This window comes from Akebia trifoliata, chromosome 8 (assembly GCF_017979445.1).
Source record: "Akebia trifoliata isolate Shusen 1 chromosome 8, ASM1797944v1, whole genome shotgun sequence".
Taxonomy (NCBI): Eukaryota; Viridiplantae; Streptophyta; class Magnoliopsida; order Ranunculales; family Lardizabalaceae; genus Akebia; species Akebia trifoliata.
The window spans coordinates 1,653,797-1,674,526 of record NC_141382.1 but is presented as its reverse complement, the minus strand read 5'-3'; the positions used below and the strand labels follow the sequence as shown (position 1 = coordinate 1,674,526).

At 35.6% G+C, this 20,730-nt stretch overlaps 3 protein-coding genes across 5 annotated transcripts; 2 read left to right on the top strand and 1 right to left on the bottom strand.

Annotated features, from left to right (window-relative positions):
• Positions 1-523: 523 nt before the first annotated feature.
• Positions 524-11,310, top strand: LOC147395350 (homeobox-leucine zipper protein REVOLUTA-like). The gene is made up of 18 exons (XM_086450473.1): positions 524-1,723; positions 2,083-2,242; positions 2,995-3,077; positions 3,189-3,279; positions 3,437-3,532; positions 4,198-4,311; positions 4,421-4,504; positions 4,920-5,075; positions 5,153-5,227; positions 5,785-5,891; positions 6,050-6,233; positions 7,050-7,238; positions 7,669-7,749; positions 8,093-8,227; positions 9,078-9,415; positions 9,643-9,748; positions 10,172-10,321; positions 11,018-11,310. The coding sequence occupies exons 1-18, from the start codon at positions 1,488-1,490 to the stop codon at positions 11,162-11,164; spliced, it is 2,532 nt and encodes an 843-aa protein (XP_086306599.1). The 5' UTR covers positions 524-1,487; the 3' UTR covers positions 11,165-11,310.
• A 2,848-nt stretch (positions 11,311-14,158) lies between these two features.
• Positions 14,159-16,241, top strand: LOC147395349 (acyl-CoA-binding domain protein). Of its 2 annotated transcripts, XM_086449873.1 has the most exons (5): positions 14,159-14,245; positions 14,430-14,610; positions 15,103-15,214; positions 15,366-15,443; positions 15,733-16,241. In XM_086449873.1, the coding sequence occupies exons 2-5, from the start codon at positions 14,480-14,482 to the stop codon at positions 15,820-15,822; spliced, it is 411 nt and encodes a 136-aa protein (XP_086305999.1). In that variant the 5' UTR covers positions 14,159-14,245; positions 14,430-14,479; the 3' UTR covers positions 15,823-16,241. The 2 variants fall into 2 exon arrangements, with proteins under 2 accessions (XP_086305999.1, XP_086305998.1); XM_086449872.1 differs by lacking the exon at positions 14,159-14,245 and having other exon boundaries at positions 14,317-14,610.
• Positions 16,242-16,263: 22 nt separating this feature from the next.
• LOC147395348 (CASP-like protein 5A2) lies at positions 16,264-20,083 on the bottom strand. Of its 2 annotated transcripts, none has more exons than XM_086449870.1 (4): positions 19,870-20,083; positions 18,703-19,600; positions 17,330-17,462; positions 16,264-16,678 (listed from the first exon to the last, which is right to left on the bottom strand). In XM_086449870.1, exons 2-4 carry the CDS (start codon positions 18,912-18,914, stop codon positions 16,460-16,462), a joined length of 564 nt encoding a protein of 187 aa, XP_086305996.1. In that variant the 5' UTR covers positions 18,915-19,600; positions 19,870-20,083; the 3' UTR covers positions 16,264-16,459. The 2 variants fall into 2 exon arrangements, with proteins under 2 accessions (XP_086305996.1, XP_086305997.1); XM_086449871.1 differs by having other exon boundaries at positions 16,274-16,651; positions 19,870-20,066.
• Between the last annotated feature and the right edge of the window lie 647 nt (positions 20,084-20,730).

Genomic DNA, 20,730 nt, shown 5'->3' with positions numbered 1-20,730 from the left:
TGTATCCCATGCCAAGTTTTATTAAGGTAAAAAAAAAAAAAACACTTTCCTTTACTAAGTTTATAAGGAAAGTTTCGTGATCCTGTCAAATTTTCGCATCCAAAATCATGATTTGATGTCATAGGTTGTAGAGGACAAAATTTTAAGAATTTTGATTTTTTTCTCTAAAAATAGAGAATTAATAACCTTTGGATTTTAATTTAAAATTTAGCAGATCATTAGCGTTCTATTTTCAACCCTTGGTTTTTGGATTGCAAATGTGATAATCTACGTGGGTCCAAAGCTAAAGGACCCTTAGTAAGATTTCAAATCTTATTAAGTTAGTCAGGTTAGTCTGGTTGAAGACGAAAGGTTGGTTTGAATGCTAAGGTCTCATCTGTCATTTTCAATAAAAAAGAGTGACAAGTATGTAAATTCAAAGCTCTATAAAGAAGGCAGTGGGATTTTCGATTTGCGGACAAGGAAGTTCTTTTCTTTCTTTTATTTATTTATTTAATATTTAATATTTAATATAATTGTTATTAAACTGAGGAGTGAGTGAGTGAGGACGAGCTGCGTACTGCTTCTCTGTTCTTCTCATTACCACTACACTATCCTCCTTTTAAAAGCCCAACCGTACCATCTCTCCTCTCTCTCTCTCTCTCATCTGATCTTCTGCAGAGATGATTAGGGTTTTAGTTTCTCTGAATCTTCATTTCTTCTTCAGCAGGTTTTCTGCAAATTTCTGATGCGGAGTTATATACCAGAGGGGAAATCTACTATTTTTTTTTTTTATTGCTTTTGTTGAAATTTGGAGCCATTTTAAGCGTTAGAAACGGAGATTTTATATGAATCGAAGCTCTTAGTAAGAAGATTTGAGATTGTAGCCGAAGAATCGGAAGTTTAAGTGTTGAAATTTGAGTAGAAGTCGGGGAGACGACGGATTCTTGTGCTGGAGCAAATTTCTCTGGTTTGAGCCTATATTTTTTTGATTTTTTATCTGAAACGAGGATTATCGTGTTTAGGAGCTTGTTTGATGAAGGATTAAGGTGTTTAAGAAGCTCGATTGAGCTTTTCTTCGTCGAATCTGCTCTATGAACGTGAATATTTAGGAAGAAATCAAGGTATTATCGGCCAAAAAATAACTGCTTATGTGTTCTAGAAATTTTAGATGAGAATAAGATGGTCTCAGTCAGAGAGGTTTCTATGAGATTTACAGTAAAAAAAAGTACTTTTGGCATTAAAAAGATCAGTTCTTCTCTGCAACTTCTCGATCAAGGATTGGTCCTTCTTTCTGTATTTTGCTGAAGTTTGTTCGATCTTTTAGGCTGGCTTCAACTTAGTAAGTAAGGTGAAAGAAAGCGATTCTTCAAAAAAGTGTTTTTTGTCTGAGAATCTCTCAATAAACGAGTTTTTGCCCATAATTTTGACAAAAACGGAGTTTCCAAGAGATTATTAGGTGAAAACAGCTTTTTATCTAAAGCGGATTTCGGTTTCGAGTGGCGGAAATGGCGATGGTGATCACTCCACACAGAGAGAGCAGCAGCGGAAGCGGAGGCATTAGCAAGCATCTTGACGCCGGAAAGTATGTCAGATACACCACCGAGCAGGTAGAAGCTCTGGAACGAGTGTACGCGGAGTGTCCAAAGCCGAGTTCGGTGCGTCGACAACAACTCATCCGCGAGTGTCCAATTCTCTCCAACATTGAACCCAGACAGATCAAAGTCTGGTTTCAGAATCGAAGGCAAGATTGCAAGAGCTTGTAGAAATTATTTTTAGTATCTTTTACTCTCTGTGAGAATTTCTTTTCAAGAAGCCTAATTTGTTGGGCTTCTTGAAAAACATGCATTTTTTATTTCTAAAGAATCCAATAACATTGGGCATTTGGGCTCCATTTTATGTCATTTTCGTTCGAGATTTTAAAACTTCGAAAATCAGAAATAGCAGAAAAGTAGCTCTTTGTTCTCTCGATAACGGTTAATTAGGGTTCTGGGATTTGGTTCCATAAAAAAAGACTATTAAGGACAAGAAAATAAGCAAGATATTGACGGTGATGTCTATTATTTGTTTATTAAATTTGTCCTTTTTTTTTTTTTCTTGTAGGTGCCGTGAGAAGCAGAGAAAAGAGGCTTCTCGTCTTCAAACAGTGAACAAAAAGTTAACTGCAATGAACAAGCTCTTGATGGAGGAGAATGACCGCCTTCAGAAACAGGTGTCACAGCTTGTGTATGAGAATGGGTACATGCGTCAGCAACTGCAAAATGTAATTGCTCTCCATTTACAAGCTCTACTGGTCTTTATTTCAATCTTTTTTCTTAAGATGGATCTTCTTTATCTGTTCATCTACCATATTTACTATGGTGTAAAAAAGGTCTGGAAAACACCATATGCATTTAAGAAGAATTTATAAGTTGATCTCAGCCCGATTTGTTGTATTATAATTCCATTCCTACCAGAGATTTTTTACTCGCAAAAAAGTCAATCTGGGATTTCACAGAATCCCGGATGACCAATTGCATGAAGCTTAACGAGGGTAGTTTTGTAAATTGGGATGCCCTCAATACACATGGGTTGGTGTGATTGGTTGATCCAGAATTCTGTGAAATCCGGGATTGACTTTTTTGTGAGCAAATTTTTTTTCCACACCTGCCATGCTTGGAAATTTTGTCTTTAGACATGATGTCTATCTTGAACTTTTGTTTTGCATCTCGAGATAAAGATCAAACGTTTGATCTTGTGGGATTCAGCCATACGGGTGCATGAGTTTGACTGGGTATATTCCCTCTCATGTATGATCAGCTCATTTTAATCCCTCCAATGAGATTAAGTTTCTCGTCTATATCATACTCTGCGTTACTCTTACTGTATTTGTAGTCAAATTTATACTATCCCTCACATACAGCATTTTCACTCGAGTAGGAGTTAAATGTACCCTACGAAAGAAACTAGGCTGCTAGAAGCTTTTATGGCTTTTCGTCGCGCTGGATTTTCTAATCTGTTGTTAATTGTGTGCAGGCTTCTGCAACCACTACTGACTTGAGCTGTGAGTCTGTGGTCACTGCTCAGCATTCTCAAAGGGATGCTAATAACCCCGCTGGGTAATCTTAAATACCACTGATTGTGACCCCTAAAATCTCTCCTTGTTTAGGTTGCACCAATTTATTTTCCATAGCTGCTTTTGATCTCTATTTCTCTTATGTTTTTAACAGGCTCCTCTCAATAGCGGAGGAGACCTTGGCAGAGTTCCTTTCAAAGGCAACAGGAACTGCTGTCAATTGGCTCCAGATGCCCGGGATGAAGGTTTATAATTGTTACTTGGCGTTTTTTTGATAACTTTATTTTCTGTCCTTGTGGAACAATTTACCGAGGCCATGCTTTATATTGAAAATTGATTTTACTGTCCAAGTATGTATTTTAACTTTGATTTAATTATTCTTTTTTTAATTGTTGTATCTAGCCTGGTCCGGATTTGGTTGGGATCGTAGCCATTTCACAAAATTGTAGTGGAGTGGCAGCACGAGCCTGCGGTCTAGTAAGTCTAGAACCTACAAAGGTAAGTTGGGTGTCGGTCAAATTGAATACTTTCATTTTTTCAGTTGAATTGAAAATGACCACTTGGAATAATTTTGAGAGATAATATTGCCACACCAAATTTTGATAACACACCAAACGATGAAACTAGTATAGTGTTTGGGTTGCGGATAACCATTGTATTTTTTAATGAATGCATCACCTTCCTATCTCTTCTTCCTCTCCAAAGAAGCTTCTTCATTTTGTATTTCTACTCATGTGAAAAAACCCATGAGATTTGAAGTGACTAGTTAATAGAGTGAGAAAATGATCGAGAAAGAAATTGATTGTTAGCTGCTGTTGGATTGCCATCGCAGCTGCTCACCTCTTCCTCCTTTTCCTCTTTTTTTTTCTCCTTTTGTTTCTGAACCCCCCTTTTTGGTACCCTTGTTTGCTTTTCTATTTATGATTTCCTTGATTTCGTGTTATTAAAAATGGCATCGAAGTATAATCTCTCATTTAATGACCACAATGATGTATCTTCGAAGGGATTATCCTCAATTTTCCAGGGTTAGTGTGCATTATTGAAGGTTTAGCTGAAATTATTAAATTTCAAGTTGGTCTCCATCAATTCATTCTAAGTTGTTTGGTTTCCCCTTGCAACCGTTAGGGAGTTGCTTGACAACTAATAATTCTACTCCTTAACAGATTGCAGAAATTCTCAAAGATCGTCCATCTTGGTTCAGAGATTGCCGTAGCCTTGAAGTCTTTACCATGCTTCCAGCTGGAAATGGGGCAATAATTGAATTGATATACATGCAGGCGAGTGTAGTTGAAACTTTTAACTCTTTTGTGAATTTTGGGAGTTACCACTTTTAGTATCTCTTATTTTTCTAGCCACACGAATCACTTAACTTACAGTTGGTTTCAGATGTATGCTCCAACAACTTTGGCTCCTGCACGTGATTTTTGGACTCTGAGATATACTACAACTTTAGAAGATGGCAGTCTCGTGGTGCGTAATTATACCAATTTTATGGTCTGATACATTATTATTTACTTCTGTAGATGGCACTGATAATTATTGACTGAGGGTTTCATTAAAATTATCCAGAGGGGACCATTTGATGGCCTGAAATAAGTTCCACTTGCCGGTTGGAAAAAAAAAGAACCAGAACCATCCCTAATTTTGTATGCTCTGTGGTATATCTTTCCTTGCATACTCCATCAACCTTATTTCCCCCCATAATTAGAAGTTTAATTTTGGAGTTCTCACTGGATTTGCAATGGGGTTTGGTTTAACTCAGGAAGCTGGTCATTGAAATGTCCCATGGTTCCATTACTGTTTCTGGAAAGTTAATTAGCATGTAAACTTGAATTGTTATAATTTAGTATGCTCTCTATTATATGTTTGGTATGAATGTCTCAAGGTCTGCGAGAGATCACTGTCTGGTTCTGGTGCTGGCCCAAATGCTTCTGCTGCTCCCCAATTTGTAAGAGCTGAGATGCTGCCCAGTGGTTATTTGATTCGGCCATATGAGGGGGGAGGGTCTATCATCCACATTGTAGACCACTTGGACCTTGAGGTTTGATTTCTATTTCTTAGTTTTTCTATATCTGCTTTCCTTGGCAATGACTAATTCTCTCCTAATGTATATTTTAGGCACGGAGTGTACCCGAGGTGTTGCGACCACTTTATCAGTCATCAAAAGTTGTAGCTCAGAAGATGACAATTGAGGTGAGTAATGAATGATTATGGTTTTGTTAACCTTGCTAATGTTATAGATTATATTTTTTGTGTGAGAGCATATACGATGGATGTGAGACCTCTTATCATCATTTGAAAACCTAGTCTATATCCTGGCTTGATTTTCTGTATGTGGGCAGAACCCGAAATTGTGCCAATTAGGGCTAAAACTTGCACATCTGACAAAATGGATAAAAGGTTCAAGTAAATAGTTCATACATTGGTGTTTATACTTGCCTAGTCATTCAGGTTTTTGGGTTTTGGCATCTCCAAGAATCGACCCACCTGTTCAATTGGGCTGAATTGTGAATAGATGGCCACATGATGTTATGGTCAATGGGTTTTGTTGGTGATTGTGAGGTGTAAATGATTTATTGATTCAGACAAACCTTCTCCAAGGGTTTCCTTTTCTTTCTTTCTTCTTTTTTTTTTTCCTTATCTTTTAGAGGTGACCCCTTTTTCCCCCTAGTTTTCAGTGGTTGTTTGTTCTTTCACACTCAAAGTACAAAGTAAAAAAGAAAGGAACTAATTAAGTATCCTCTGTGAAGGCACTACGCCACATCCGGCAAATTGCTCAAGAGATGAGTGGCGAAGTGGTGTATAGTTTGGGTAGGCAGCCTGCTGTCCTGCGAAATTTTAGTCAAAGATTAAGCAGGTGATTTTGATGACTCATTTTCTTCTTCTTGCTCAACTACTTGCACTTGTGCTCGTATTCCTACACACTTAGACACAAATATAAATGTGTGTATGCTTGTACCATGTATTAATCCTGTAGAATATATCTATTTTATTTTCTTCTTTTTTTTGGGTCAGAGGATTCAATGATGTGGTAAATGGATTCAATGATGATGGCTGGTCATTGATGAACTGTGATGGTAATGAAGATGTAATAGTTGCTGTTAACTCTGGCAAGAACATGGGCTCCATTATCAATACTGCCAATGCTCTCCCATTACCTGGAGGTGTCCTCTGTGTCAAGGCATCTATGCTACTCCAAGTAAGTTGACCCATCACTAATATTATCGTGACCTTCAGTTTGGTTGAAGTGTTTCAAGGCATTATTGCCAAATCTTACTCTTCCTAAGAATAACTTGAAATTGAATGAGGAAATATAAAAAAAGAAAAAGTTCAGAATTTTTTGATGGGTTCAGAACACGAATGAGGAAATATGATGATCAGAACCTGGCCGAATTATTGGCTGGACTCTGAACAATCACTTTAAACCCTATTCTGAAAAAAAGAAAATCAACTTATAGTTAGCTTAGCCTTTCTTTATTAAAATTGGAGTCCTTCACTTTTTCATGGTGAATTGTCAGTTCCACATTTTCAGTTATTGATAGATCCACTCTTTTAATTTATTACCCATCCTACTGGGAGTAAACACCATTATAACCACGAGTATAGCGATCTTGTTGCAAAATTTAAAACATGTTGATCGCCATAGAATTGTGTTCAAGTCTACTTAAGACGCTGGGTTCTGTTATCAACTTCAAATTTCATTTTTTTTCTTCAATAAAACTGGTGAGTTTATGTTTATTTTCTAATTGAACTGAAATAACCCAGTAAGCTATTCCAGCTGACACCCTGGCCTTTTATTTTAGGGAAGTGAATCAGGCACCCCCAGATGTGTCCTTAAATGCGATATTAATTGTTGTTCTGGTCAAATAAAGGCTTGATATTGCATTTTATAGGGGCATATAATTTTTTTAAACTGGAGAGGTGGCCGTTTATCAAGATAGGATCGCTTCCTAATGTTTATAAGCATAATCTATTGGCTTAAAAACTGATGAGACATTGTCTGTTCTCGTGGTAGAATGTTCATCCTGCATTGTTGATTCGGTTCCTGCGGGAGCACCGGTCTGAGTGGGCTGATTACAGCATGGATGCCTATTCTGCTGCATCATTGAAAGCTGGCTCTTATGCCTTTGGGGGATTGAGGTCCACCAGATTCTCTGGAAGCCAAATCATCATGCCACTTGGTCACACCGTGGAACACGAAGAGGTATGCCCAGTCTCTTGGTATATTTGTTTTTGCTCTTTGTATTTAGTGTTAGAATTTAAATCTTGAGAATATCTAAGCTTCCTAAACAATTGATGTTCCAAATGACACAAAATTGTAAGCTTTATTCCTAAATGTATCCAAACTTCACATGTTTTTATGAAGTTTGCATTTTGGATTGCATGTTTTTCTTTCTAAATGTATTTGAGGGAAGTTTCGTAGTATCAGTTGGCAGATAGCATGTTCATTGTTTCTTTCAAAGGTCATAATGAAATTGACTTTCCATTCCTACTTTTTGTGGTAAAAAGATTGTATTTTTGTTTAATTTGTGGCTAGTGTAAATGCTGCCATTGTTGTGAAGTCATACCCTTCAGATTCTTTCCAGAGATTTTTATGCACTAACTCTTCTTCTTTGTTGGTGTGAATAATCCAGTTGCTTGAAATAATTCGGCTTGAAGGCCATGCTCTTACTCACGAAGAAGCTGTTCTATCCAGGGATATTCATCTCTTACAGGTTTCTTTTTCAGTGTCTTGAGATATGCTCTTCTAGCTTGTATTTATTATTATTATTATTTTTGTAAATTTGTTAATGTGAAAATTTTTTTAATGCATTTAATTGTAAAAGGTTTGACTTGTATTTAGCTTATTATCCCTGAAACTCAGGAAGTTTAACTCTTAACTCATTTAATTGTTTGATTCTTATGCTTTTGATTCGTTTCTTAAGAATTAAAAAAGAGAGAGAGAAGGTTAAAAAAGAATGTCTGAAAATCTTAGCATGCTTTCTTTTTTTCTTTTTCCAATTACGAGCAACCCTAGAGATTGATGTTGTTATGCTTGCTATTTGTTCTGTATTTCAGACTTGTAGTGGAGTGGACGAGAATGCAGTTGGAGCTTGCTCAGAACTCGTTTTTGCTCCTATTGATGAAATGTTTCCAGATGATGCTCCACTACTACCTTCTGGATTTCGGATCATACCCTTGGATTCAAAAACAGTTGAGTTAAATCTTCTCAACTCTTACCTCTCTTTTATATTGCTTCTTTTTTTCTGAAGAGAACATCGTTACCTAATAACTTGTAAGCTGTAAATTTTGCAAAACGTTCAAAACCTTGGTTTCAACCCTATAAAAAGGCAATCTGGGTTTGGGCCAGCTAAATCAAGTTGTTGAATTATTATAGAAACTTCTATTTAACCAAGAATAACTATAATTTACCACTGCTTCCCATACTCTAGAAAAGCTTTAAAAATCTTGGTGATCTTCCAAAAGATCTTTTTTTTCCCTTGTGTTTCACTTTCTGCTTCTGTCTACTTTTAGATTGTTAGGAATCATTTTAAAAATGTTTGTGTGTTGAATTGAAGGTGCAAACCTGGTAAGTTTGTAAAGTCTGTGAGAGGTAATACCACAGACCTGGCATTAAAAGCTGCCTTCGCCTGCTTGTCTACCTAAATAAAAAAAACTAATTAAAATGTTTGTAGCTTGGTTTTGTGAAATTTAACTACTCCAGGTTACTGAACTCAAATTCTAATGCTGTAAAAATCAAAATTTTCTTACTGATTCCACTTGGGTCTTATATGGAAGTTTATAAAAAATTTCCTTAAAAAGGAAGTTTATATTGCTTTGGAATTTCAACACAGTAGAAATATCTCTTCAAGGAAATGTTTTTTAGGAAATTTCTTTGATTCCATCCCTTAGTTGAACTTGCAAACCAAAGGACCTGATTCCAAGTCTTATTCCCATGTATTTAAACACTTCAGCTATATTTTATCAATTTCAAAATTTCCTAACTTTTAGTGGAATATATGATTTTAATATTTTGCCCCCAAACTAATTTATTTTAATACAGTGTGAAACCCAGGATACATTGACTGCACAACGAACATTGGATCTAGCATCCAGCCTTGAAGTAGGCCCACCGACAAACCACGCCACTGGAGATGCATCTCCAAATGCTTATAACATGCGCTCGGTGTTGACGATTGCCTTCCAATTCCCTTTTGAGAATCATCTCCAGGATAGTGTTGCAACAATGGCTCGACAATATGTCCGCAGTGTGATTTCCTCTGTGCAGAGGGTTGCCATGGCAATTACTCCGTCCGGTCTGGGTTCGCATGCGGGTCCGAAGCTATCTCCTGGTTCTCCAGAGGCTCTTATGCTTGCTCAGTGGATCTGCCACAGCTATGGGCAAGTTCTGCTAATTTCGTATTTTTTATTATGTTTTATTTAAAAATTGTTTAGAAACATCTGTTTTTCATTAATTCACGAATAATACGCGATTAAAAAATTATTATACTATTAATTCTTTGAATTGTTTGGTTGTATCATGCCATTCTCTTAAACGGTTTGAAAAAGTGTGTTAGTACGCAACTTACAAACATTCATTACTAAGCATTTCTTTTCTTTATTCTCAGTTACCATCTAGGGACGGAATTGTTGAGGTCCAATTGCGAAGGAGATGACTCTGTATTGAAACTGCTCTGGCACCATCCAGATGCAATATTGTGCTGCTCCTTGAATGTATGATTACAACTCCTTGGGGAAAATTCCCTCAACTTTTGGGTATTTAAACATTTAATAGGTTCATAAACAGATCTTATGTGTTGAATCTTTATATATGGTTAGTCTCTACTTTACTCCCAATTTTTACTTCCTGTTTGTTGTCCCATTTGTGGAGCCCATATGGATAACATTTTGGACAATCCAACTATACATCAAGTCATTCTCAAGTCTCAACGTGATGATCATTGTCACTAGGAATTGGTCCATTTCTAACATCATCAAATATGATTGAATCGTCTAGCATGACCTCCATATGGGACCTACAAGCGCAAGTACAACCTTGGGAGTAATGATATAGATTTAGAATAAATTATATAGTTGGCTTGGCCAAGTTTGGTGTTGATCAGTAACATTAACATGATGCTTTGGTTGGTTTTGTAGTCTCTACCTGTCTTCACTTTTGCCAACCAAGCGGGGTTTGACATGCTGGAGACCACACTGGTGGCATTACAGGACATTACATTGGATAAGATATTTGATGAGTCTGGTAGGAAGGCGTTGTGCTCCGACTTCGCCAAGATAATGCAACAGGTAATGTGCAGGAAATTTTTGCTAGGAATGCCATCTCTAGTGTTAATCAAAACTAAAACTCTAGTCAAACTGCAACCACTAAAATCTTTACTTCACAGGACTTGAATAGGCAAGTCTTCATTTTATGGCCCAGTTGATAAAAAATACTTTAATTGAAATGCAGACTCAGTAAGTGCTTTCTCTGTGTTAGGGAAATGCTAACAGCCAATGTTTTGTGAGGACATTTGCATCCTTCTCAACTTTGATTTCTTGAAAATCTCTTTTAAATGTATTTAATATTTTGTCTTTAAGTGCAAAAAATAAGGGTATTTTGGTCGTTTTATAATACCATTTTTGTACATATCAAAAAGCCTCAACGACTTTTTTGTGTGTAAAAAGTAGTATTGCTTTTGTAGCCAAAATATTAAAAAAAAAAATACATTTATTACATAATAACCAATTTTTTTTTTATACTAAAAACAAAATAATCAAACTTGGGAAGGATGCAATCATCATGAAGCGTTGGACATTACCTTATGTATATATTGGCAAGTGAGGTTAGTGGTGAAGCAAATAGAGAGTGAAGGCGGGTTTTAAGCCTAGGTCCTGGTATCTCTATCAACACTTGGGACTTGAACCAACTTAGCAATGGGGCAGTACTTCAGCCCATGTAACCTTTTTCATATTATTGATAGATAGGCACCCCCTCCTTTGCAGGGTTTTACTTGTCTGCCAGCTGGAATCTGCGTGTCAACCATGGGGCGCCATGTGTCATATGAACAAGTCATCGCCTGGAAAGTACTTAACGAAGAGAACACCGCTCACTGCATTGCCTTCGCATTCATCAACTGGTCTTTTGTGTGAACATTTATTTCTGTCCCCTAGCCGTCCCACCACCGCCACCCAAAGACCCCAGAAAAAAAGTGGAAAGTTTTGTATTAAAATCCCATGTGCTTGCATTAATTAATTTAATTTAAATTTATTAGAATGGTCTCAAAACTTTGAATCTCACCCCTAAACTTCTTTGTTGATAACGAGAGAATACCGCGCTTTTACATAACTTGGAATCGTAGTTTGATGCAGAGTGCCTTACATAACATCTTTGATTTTGAAGATTTGAAGGATAAGAGTGTCTTGAGGTTGAAGATGAAGTTACAAATTTTTCATCTTCAAGCTATTAATCTCTATTCATCTTCAATTTCTTGGAGGAACCCTTGATTTTTCTACCCAAAATGCCATCCATCTTTTACTGATAAAAAATCCTGTATTGTTCTTGAGGGGAGCATTAGCAAAGAGATTAGAGATGAGGGCATTTGGGTCATTTTATAATTCTTTTTTAAGACCTAGCTGGGCATGTCTTGGAAATTATTCTTTTCTATTTTTTATTTTAATGGTAGTTAAGAACACTTAAAACAAGCTTGTAACTGAGTTGATATTATTTTTTTCAAAATGGGGAAGCTACCAAAACCATCATGCATGAGAATGGAATTACTGAATAAGACATTTTAAAAATATTTATCAAAAGAGTTATATATCAATTTTGATATTTCTTTATTTTTACCAAAACGGGAACTCTCTATACAATCACGATTGTGATTTTAGATTCTCATCTCAAATAACGGAACCATGTTTTTAACAAAACTACGAGAAAATCCGAACTATATTGAGCTAAATTGATACCATTTTGGAAAAAATCAGTACGAATTTGAGAGTCAATTCTCTTATGAGACACACCCTAAAAATGCCAATAGGCACACCGTTCTGACTTCAATTACTTAGTTATTGTAGTTGTGGAAAAAGGAAATATGCACCACAAATGAAGCGTTTTTCAAAAATTTCATACGATTCCCTTTGATAGAAAGTTCTACTTTCAATTTTCTAGAATAATTTTCTTAATTTTATGGTGATTAAGACACACCCCTCCATATTTTAGTGAATGTTTGAGATCTTCTATGAAAAAAGAAAAAATGGGGAAATAATCTAAATGCTATTCGTCTTCAATCTCTAGTACAAAACCTTTAGATTTTTCTTTACAAATTCAATCATTTTCAATGCTTGATTCTAGATGTCTTTAAAAATGTACAAAAAAAAAATTAAAAATTAATGAATCTGTGTCCATCTCCCTATCACCATCTCTATCACTCACTGACTAGTGGAACATCCACCGACTTCTATTGGCCTAGTGGCAATGTAAACCTTGATAGGCTCCTCACGAAGGAAGGGTAGGTCAAGTGTATTGTTCAAAACCCCACGAAGCAATGAATTTCATGGGGCTCCCCTCTAGGGTCCAGTTGAATCTCGACCAACCAGCTGCACATAAGACTTTTTGAGGGGACAGTGTGTGTGACTGTGGGATTAGTCTAGTTCAAAGGGTGGCGATAATTACAATAAGCAATAAAAATATATTATATTTGCTAGTATCATTACCTAAATCCACATTAATGTTGTTTTTTTGTTGTTGTTGTTGTTAATATTATTATGATTATAATAATTATGATTATGATTATTATTATTATTATTAGAGTAGTGAGTTTTTTACTCCCCCGCGTAGTATACTCAAAATATTATCCTGTGTGGCATGTGTTAGAACCATAGATTTTATGTCTTGGGATACTCGTCCGCATAGTTTTTATGAGGATGTGTATTCCGAGGAATAAAATCTATGGTTCTAGCACACACCATGTTAGGAGAGTATTTTGAGTATGCCACATGGGAGAGTCCGTTATCACAACTCTTATTATTAATATTATTATAATCTTACTTCTATACATCTCTAGCTAATTATATCTATTTTAGTTAAAATAACATTAGTTCTATTTTTTTTATTTTAAGAATTCAATTTTACTCTTCTATTTTCATGTAAATACTCTCCATCCACGTAATGCCTTTGGGATGGAATGAACTGCTAAGATATCTCTAGCGACCAAAATCATAAGGGAAGAACTACTTACAAATCTACTTTTCTCTCTCATAATTGTTATATCATATGAGTGTACAATCTTTAGAAGATAAGTGTTTTTTTTTTTTGTTTGTTTGGATTTTTTGCTCAAACTTTCTTTAGAAACTTCTCTGAAGATGTCAATATGTCCGAGTTTGTAGTCTTCAAAATATAAAATATCTTTCCATCTCTCTCTATTTTCTTAAATTTTTATTAGTATTATAACCCTCCCTAATTTATAGATAATGTAATTCGTGTTGACGTAGTTTCATGGGGTTAGGATCCCATGACAGATGAAAAAATACAAAATCCAGATCATTAATAGACGAAACCCAGTGGCTTGGGAAAATGTGTATCCCAAGAATACATCACGTATTATAACATAAATTTGGATCATTAGATTTAAAGTTTTTCAGTCATTCAACCCATTTACATTAGTACAAATAGCTATTTATAGAAGTAAGAGATGTATCCACGCCATTTGACAACAGCGAATTTCTCTCTCCTGCCTATGGTGGGAAACATAAATTTCATGATCAGATCATCTTGTGGTATTAAAAAACATGATCCGATGCCATAGGTTTGTACATGATGAAATTCTATAAAATTTTAAATAAAAAGAATTCAAAAAATAAAATTTTACTTTTCACTATTGAAATTTTATTTTAAGTTGGGATAATCCATTGCCATTCATTTTCAATTCCACGAATCAAACTTGAAAATTATATATTTTTTTCTTTTCTAATATGAGTTTTTTTTCATAATATCTAGTTGAGGAGTGAGAATTTTTTTTTCTCTTTATTGCTGATGTCATTTGTATCACATGTCAAATTACTGTTGGGTTGTGTGAAAAAATAATAATTCCATTTTTAAGATTTCTTACAAATCATTCCATTTGTAAGCCCAAGTAAGGCTGATTTTTTTTTTTTTTATAATGCAGGCCCATGAGTAAGTTCATATGTCGTCGGTGAGACCGTGTAGTGTGCCACATGGCATATTGTGATAAGGTATTATTACATAATTAGTCCTTGATGTTGTTCTTCTTTTCAGTACTATTTTAGGGCCATAAACGTCATTCTAACTGGCTTTCAAAGGAAGCTTTTTGTACTGCCAGTATAGACTCAGATTCTTCTGGTAACTGAACTTGTCAGATCGTTGAATTTCTTTTCTTGGTTTTGCATGGTTGGACAGAGAGATTAGAGAGACAAAGAGAGAAAAAGAACCGAATTGAATTTGAATCCATGGGTTTGAATGGGAGAAGAGCAATCTTGATTGGGTTGGTGTTGGGTATGATTTTGGGGTTCTCTGTTTACTTCAAACTTTGGGTCATTGATTCTAACTTCTCTTTTGCTGACACACAAAATTTCATGAGGTTTGAATCTCTCTCTGTCTCTCTAATGTGATTATTTTGGATTAAGTACCAATCTACTTGAAACATATATTTGGGTTCAGTGGTCATAGCTCTAGACAGTCTTACAACTGGTTCAATTGCTTCTCTACAAATCACATTGTTTTCTGATTGATCTCTACTGATGGACTGTTCTGTTTCTTGAATTTACTATTAAATACCCACTACAAAGATTCAATTTCCCTTGATTTCATTTTAGATATGTTTTGTGACTTTAAAAAAAAAGGAGACACTTGGAATGAGCCCCAAGGTTTCTACATCCATATTCGATACTCGGATCTAGTATTGTGCAGCGAAGCTTTATTATTTAATTTTTTTTATATAATAGAGTGAAATTTTATCTTTATTAAGTCATTTGTACTCCAATGAATCATATATTCCGATAACATGATTATGAGTATAATTCATGATATTTTCAATTCTAATTGAATGTCTTCCTCTCTGTGCATTTTACAGAAGACAGTTAGATTTTTCAAACATGCAAGCAATGGATGAATCAGAAGAGTGGAGACTGAAATACGACGAGGAAGTGGAGAGGGCTACAAATTGTTTGGAGGAGCTGATAGATGTATGGGCTTCTTCTAGTTACATTTTTCTACTAATTTTCTCGATGTAGTTTTTTTTTTTTTTCCTTCTATTTTTAGGAAAGTTGTATTTCAGATGTCTTGCGTGCCTCCTAACGTTTCTCTTGTCGATCGTGAAAATTGTTTTCTTGACAGATCAAAATAGCTTCTGAGAAGAAGTTGGATGAAGCTGATAGCAGTAGCATCAACGAGAAATTGGCCGTGCTAAAAAAGGTGACTACATATTAATATCATCGACCCCTTGTTCTTTTTTTTTTTTTTCCTTTTTTTCTTAATGAGATATTTGTCCCTAAGAAAGGACCAAAGGGCTTTGGTTTTGTAGGTGACTTGCCAACATTTTAACTTCCTGACTTCTTGTGGAGTTTACATGTCTGAATTACTTCCAAGAGTGATTCTAAAAGACTGTTTTACCCTCAAATTGAAATGATTTTGGCCGAGTTGCGCCAAACTCTGGCCTGTTATCTAAATGTCTGATTCTCCCTTCTTATTACCATGTCACCAGGAAAACATTGGCTTGCTTGACCAGATAGAATCCTTGACACAAGAGCTCCAAAATTTGAAGTTGAACTGCAGTTTGCATAGACACAGATGATCGTCAGGTTTGAGTTCATACCACACTTTTGCAAGAGAATCAAAACCTTTCATGGTTTTACCATTCTTGAGCAATTTTTTTTTTGTAAAGTTAATAACCTTCTTTCCAATTTTTCAATAGAAATGTAATTTAGATGAGATGCAAATGTTAAATAGACATAGATGCTATATCATACTGCTCAGTTTAATCTGCTGCTGATCAATACTCGAGAAGATGGACTTTAAATTTCTTCGATCGTTTTCTGTAATATATTTTACGAACTCAACATTGACATTCCAGTAGTGAGGAAAAGGTCTGAATTAGTGCAACCAAACTCAGGCAGAAAAATTATTCTTTTTTTTTTTTAGATAAAAAAATCTCAATTTTACAGAATGTTCGACCTTGGTCAGATGCCCATGGCAGCACAATTAATGAATCCATCCAAACAATCTAAAAGATTTCTTGAAAAGAAATAGGTATTCCACCCCAAAATGCATTTTGATTCTATGAGAATTTTTGGCCTTATTTACATAATTTACATGTCTTCGGCCACTTCACATAGTGAGGGATATATTAAAGGAAAATTGGGCAAGAGAGAATCCTCACCAAAAGCACAAAAAAGTTAAAAAAATAATGGCTGCTCCCGACGTTACCCTTTTCAGTGAGAGGTCAGTGACCAAAAGTTCAAGAGAAAGGATGGTGAGATAGTGAACCAACAGAGGAAAGCCATGGTTGTAGCAGTCTTGAACCTCGTACAGGGATTCTGGGAACAATAGCCAAGATCTTTGCTGATGAGAGCTGTGATGCCTGCAGATGCACTCGCTGCAGCTAATGTAAGGGTAGATGTGATCTGCAGTCGAATACCCTTTTTAAAAAGCTGAGAAAGATGAGAAAATTGTATTGTTTAGTTAAAAACTAACATGGTTAGGTCTGATTATCCGGCACAATGGGTCGCCAATCTTTATGCACATTTACCAATCTAGAATCTATGTATCCTAATTATACATGATTGAACAAACAAAATATTCGAGTTGGTCTTGAACAGTGTTCAATCAGTTAACACTACAAGGACAATTGGACATCTCTCTACAAAAGTATAATCAGCCATGGTTTTTCCCAGGGTTTACCCAATTCATTATCGAGGTACCGAACCATGAACTGGCTCAAATGCCGGGTTTGTTAGTGTGAAATGCAATGAACCCAACGACTGAATCAATTTACCATTAATCTGAGATAGCCCTTAAACCTTCAAAACAGATGGCAAGCCCCTTTGACCTTTCTTCAGATTAATGAAAAATGACCAAATACCCTCGTCTTCAATCTAAATTTTTTAAGAAAAAAAAGCTTGAATTTTTTTCATTTCAAAACCTACCACCTTCAACCTCTTTTTAACCCTACTCTTCTGTTCAACCTTCATATTCCCTCATCTGTCTACCCCTACAAATCGGGTTTGTTCTAGAGTGATGAACTATGAGCCTGAATTCGAACTGAGCGAACCCACAAAATAGGGAACATAGGTTTTTCTTACCCCATCACCAATGGTGAACATGCTGACAACCTGGTGATTCCGCAAGCACCGCCTCACTAGAAGGGCATAAATATCAACTATGGCTAATGATAGGCTCCATAAGCTTTGCAAGCCAACTGCCACGACAAGGTAGCTGACACAGCAAACACCACAACAAATTTTTTGCATTATGAGTTAGCAAATAGTTGAAAGACTATTCAATTCCAAATTCACATTAGAAATATATTACAAACAAACATAATTAATGAAAAGAAAGATTGGTTTTGAATAGAACAGATCAGACTTATAAGTTATAAATTGAACTTTCTCCTATTTTAAAGTAAGGTTAGGACCTGGGTTTGATGCCCGCCGGCACAAGTTACTGATCTCACTAAAAACAGGATTGACCAACAAAACCAATTTAAGAAAATCTTGATCTTCAAGACTCGTATAATAATGTGCCAGTGAGTCCTAAATATTTGGGAATATTTGCTGAAGGACCTTATGTTGGAGATACCAACCATTTAATACTATCTCGCTGTTCTACTAGGCATCCCTCTGTTATGGAAATCATACGTCAAACTTATTAAAACAATTGAGTAAAAAGAAGAAATGCTAGAATGCTTCAAGTCATTGAAAGGAGAGTGTCATCATCATCATTAAAGCCTTATCCCAAAAAATTGAGTCGGCTGGACGAATCATGTTCCTCCATTCAATTTTGACTAAAGCCATTCATTTTGCTGTTGCAAGGGGTTTCATATCTACTCTCACTATCTAGATCCATGTTCTTTTGGGTCTTCCTCTTGTTCTTTTAGAACCTTTAACTTCCAAATTCCTTCTAGCGAGGACTATGATCATCATTCGGTGCACGTGACCAAAGCATTTCACCACGCATTTTCCCAAATGCGTTCATTTTGAACTTTTTTCTATTTCTCTATCCACATATCCATTTCAATATCCCCCACCATTGCTATGTTGAATCTTGATCTCCCAACATTCAGCCCCATAGAACATAGTTGTTCTTAATGTCGTCTTATAAACATCTCCTTTTAATTTGATTAAAATATGTAGGTCAAATCACTCGATCACAGCTTCACTTTAGGCATCCCCATCAATAATTATATGGATAACATCCTCATCAATCTCTCCATCTTTATTCATAATAGTTCCGAAGTGCCGACCATCAATTTTTACTAGCTTTTCACCCTACATCCTCAATCTTGATTCTATTTATTTTAGAGTCCTTCTATTCCAAATCGACTCCTAGGGCCCTAGTTTTGTGTTGATGACTCCATCAACTAATACTATACCATCTACAAATAACATATACAAATATATCCAAACTAAAATTCGATCCTTGATGTAAATCAATTGTAATTGAAAGAGAGAGTTACCAAAAGGCCGTGACGGAGATGAAATCGGTGGTTGAAACCATGATCCAAAGCGCTGCAACTGCAAACAAGAATTGGCACAGACGTAAGGCGAGGCCGCCAGCTGTGCCAGGCATCCCATGAATGTCTTTCATTCTCAATCTCGGTGCATTGTTGTCGCCATTATCGAAAGGAGGAGCTTCAACTGGATGAACAGAACACTGACTCACATTCATCCCTTTTTTTAAACCTAAGTTTACAGTTTATAGCTAGATCGTGTCCATCAAAGTACGGACATAAATGCTTTGATTCTCAGAAGATCCAACTCTTAATCTCCATTTAATGCCCAAATTAAGTTGAACTACGCCAAATATGAATCAAAATATTCGATTAAAATTTAAAAACCATAATTCTGCAGAGTGAATGAAGGACAGGAAGATCACTGGTTTAAAGCCCTAGTTTCGTCGATTAACAGAGGAAAACAAAGAATCCTTGATAATGTAACCAAAATTATCTGTAAACCCTAAATTTCTATCAATTTGAGTAAAATAAAAACAAATCCATGTTGGATAGCTTGACGAAGCAGTGAAGAAGACTGAAAGAGGGATCGATCCTCATTTCGTGGCGCATTTTAGTACGCTTTCTCGTCACTCGTGAGTGGGACAACTAGGCGCATTTTAGAGTACTGCATAATCTTCTCTTGCAATTAGTTCCCATAGACTAGGTACGATGTCTAATCTCCAACCAAAAAATGCCACGTAGATACCATCGTGAAATCCGAATTCAAGTCGTTTCGTTTCGGCACGAATCTCGTTTCCTAAGATGCAAATACTTTTAAGTCATCAAGGATTGCATTTCACACTGTGCTGACGTGGAGTTATGCACTGAACCGTAGATGCTTACACTCGTATCTCAAGGTACCCTTGCACCAGGGGCGGATTTACAGTGGGGGCAGGGGGGGCAATTGCCCCCACAAGAATTTCTAAAATTAATAAGGAGGTACTAATAATTAAAATTTTTTTTTTAACATTCTACAGCTTTGCCCCCACAGAAGTTTTGAAATTTTTTCTATTTGTAATTTGCCCCCACAAATTTTTTTAACATACTACTGCTTTGCGCCCATAGAAAATCAGAAAATTTTTCTATTTGTAATTTGCCCCCACAAGGACAATAACCTGGCTCCGCCCCTGCCTTGCACTGAACTTTGTATATACCCACCGAGTTGGATAAAACGCGTTCGTTATATACTTATCCCTTGAATGTCTAGTTGTTTTTTTACCATTCTATTCAATATGTACATACCGAATTTGTTCTTCCACGATTGGCCTACACTGCTACACCTATCAAACGACACCATACAAATTAACAAATAATTCTTTATTTTTAATATTTATAAAAAAAAATATTTGTTTCAAATGTTAATAATATTTGAAAATAAAACAAATTTCATGGCATTATCTTTTTTAATCATTTCATATGAGATAAAACTATTAGAAAAATTTTAACAAAGAAGATAAATAGTAAAAACCTTATAAAATTTACCTCCATTGATTTAATTCTATAAAAAATCAAAGATGTGAAAATACTTGAGTATTAATGACTGTTATGCCGTTATCAAAAGAAAAAAAAATCAACTAAAAAATTTTCATAGAAATTTTTAGGTTCCAAACAATGAGTGAAGGTTTTTGTTTTTTCTGTTCGGTGAGGATTAGGTATACATCTTTCAATAAGTGAAGGTGTGTACAATAAGTTAAAAAATGAAAGGGTAAAATAATAATCTGCCTATAATGAAAAAAAAAACCACTTAAAGTGGGTGCAATTATCCATCTTGGTGTATGGAAACAGAGCGACTCCATTTAAAACCATATATGAAGGGAGAAAAAAAAATTGCCATTTAAAGAATGAAGATTAAATATCCTTTAATGAATTTGATATGAATGCTATAACCATCCATGATCCCTACCTAGGGTCTAGGGACCTTAGGGTGCCAAGGGATGGTTCATTTATCCTGAAGGAACTGCAACAATAATCGTTATTAAGGGATCTAAGAAC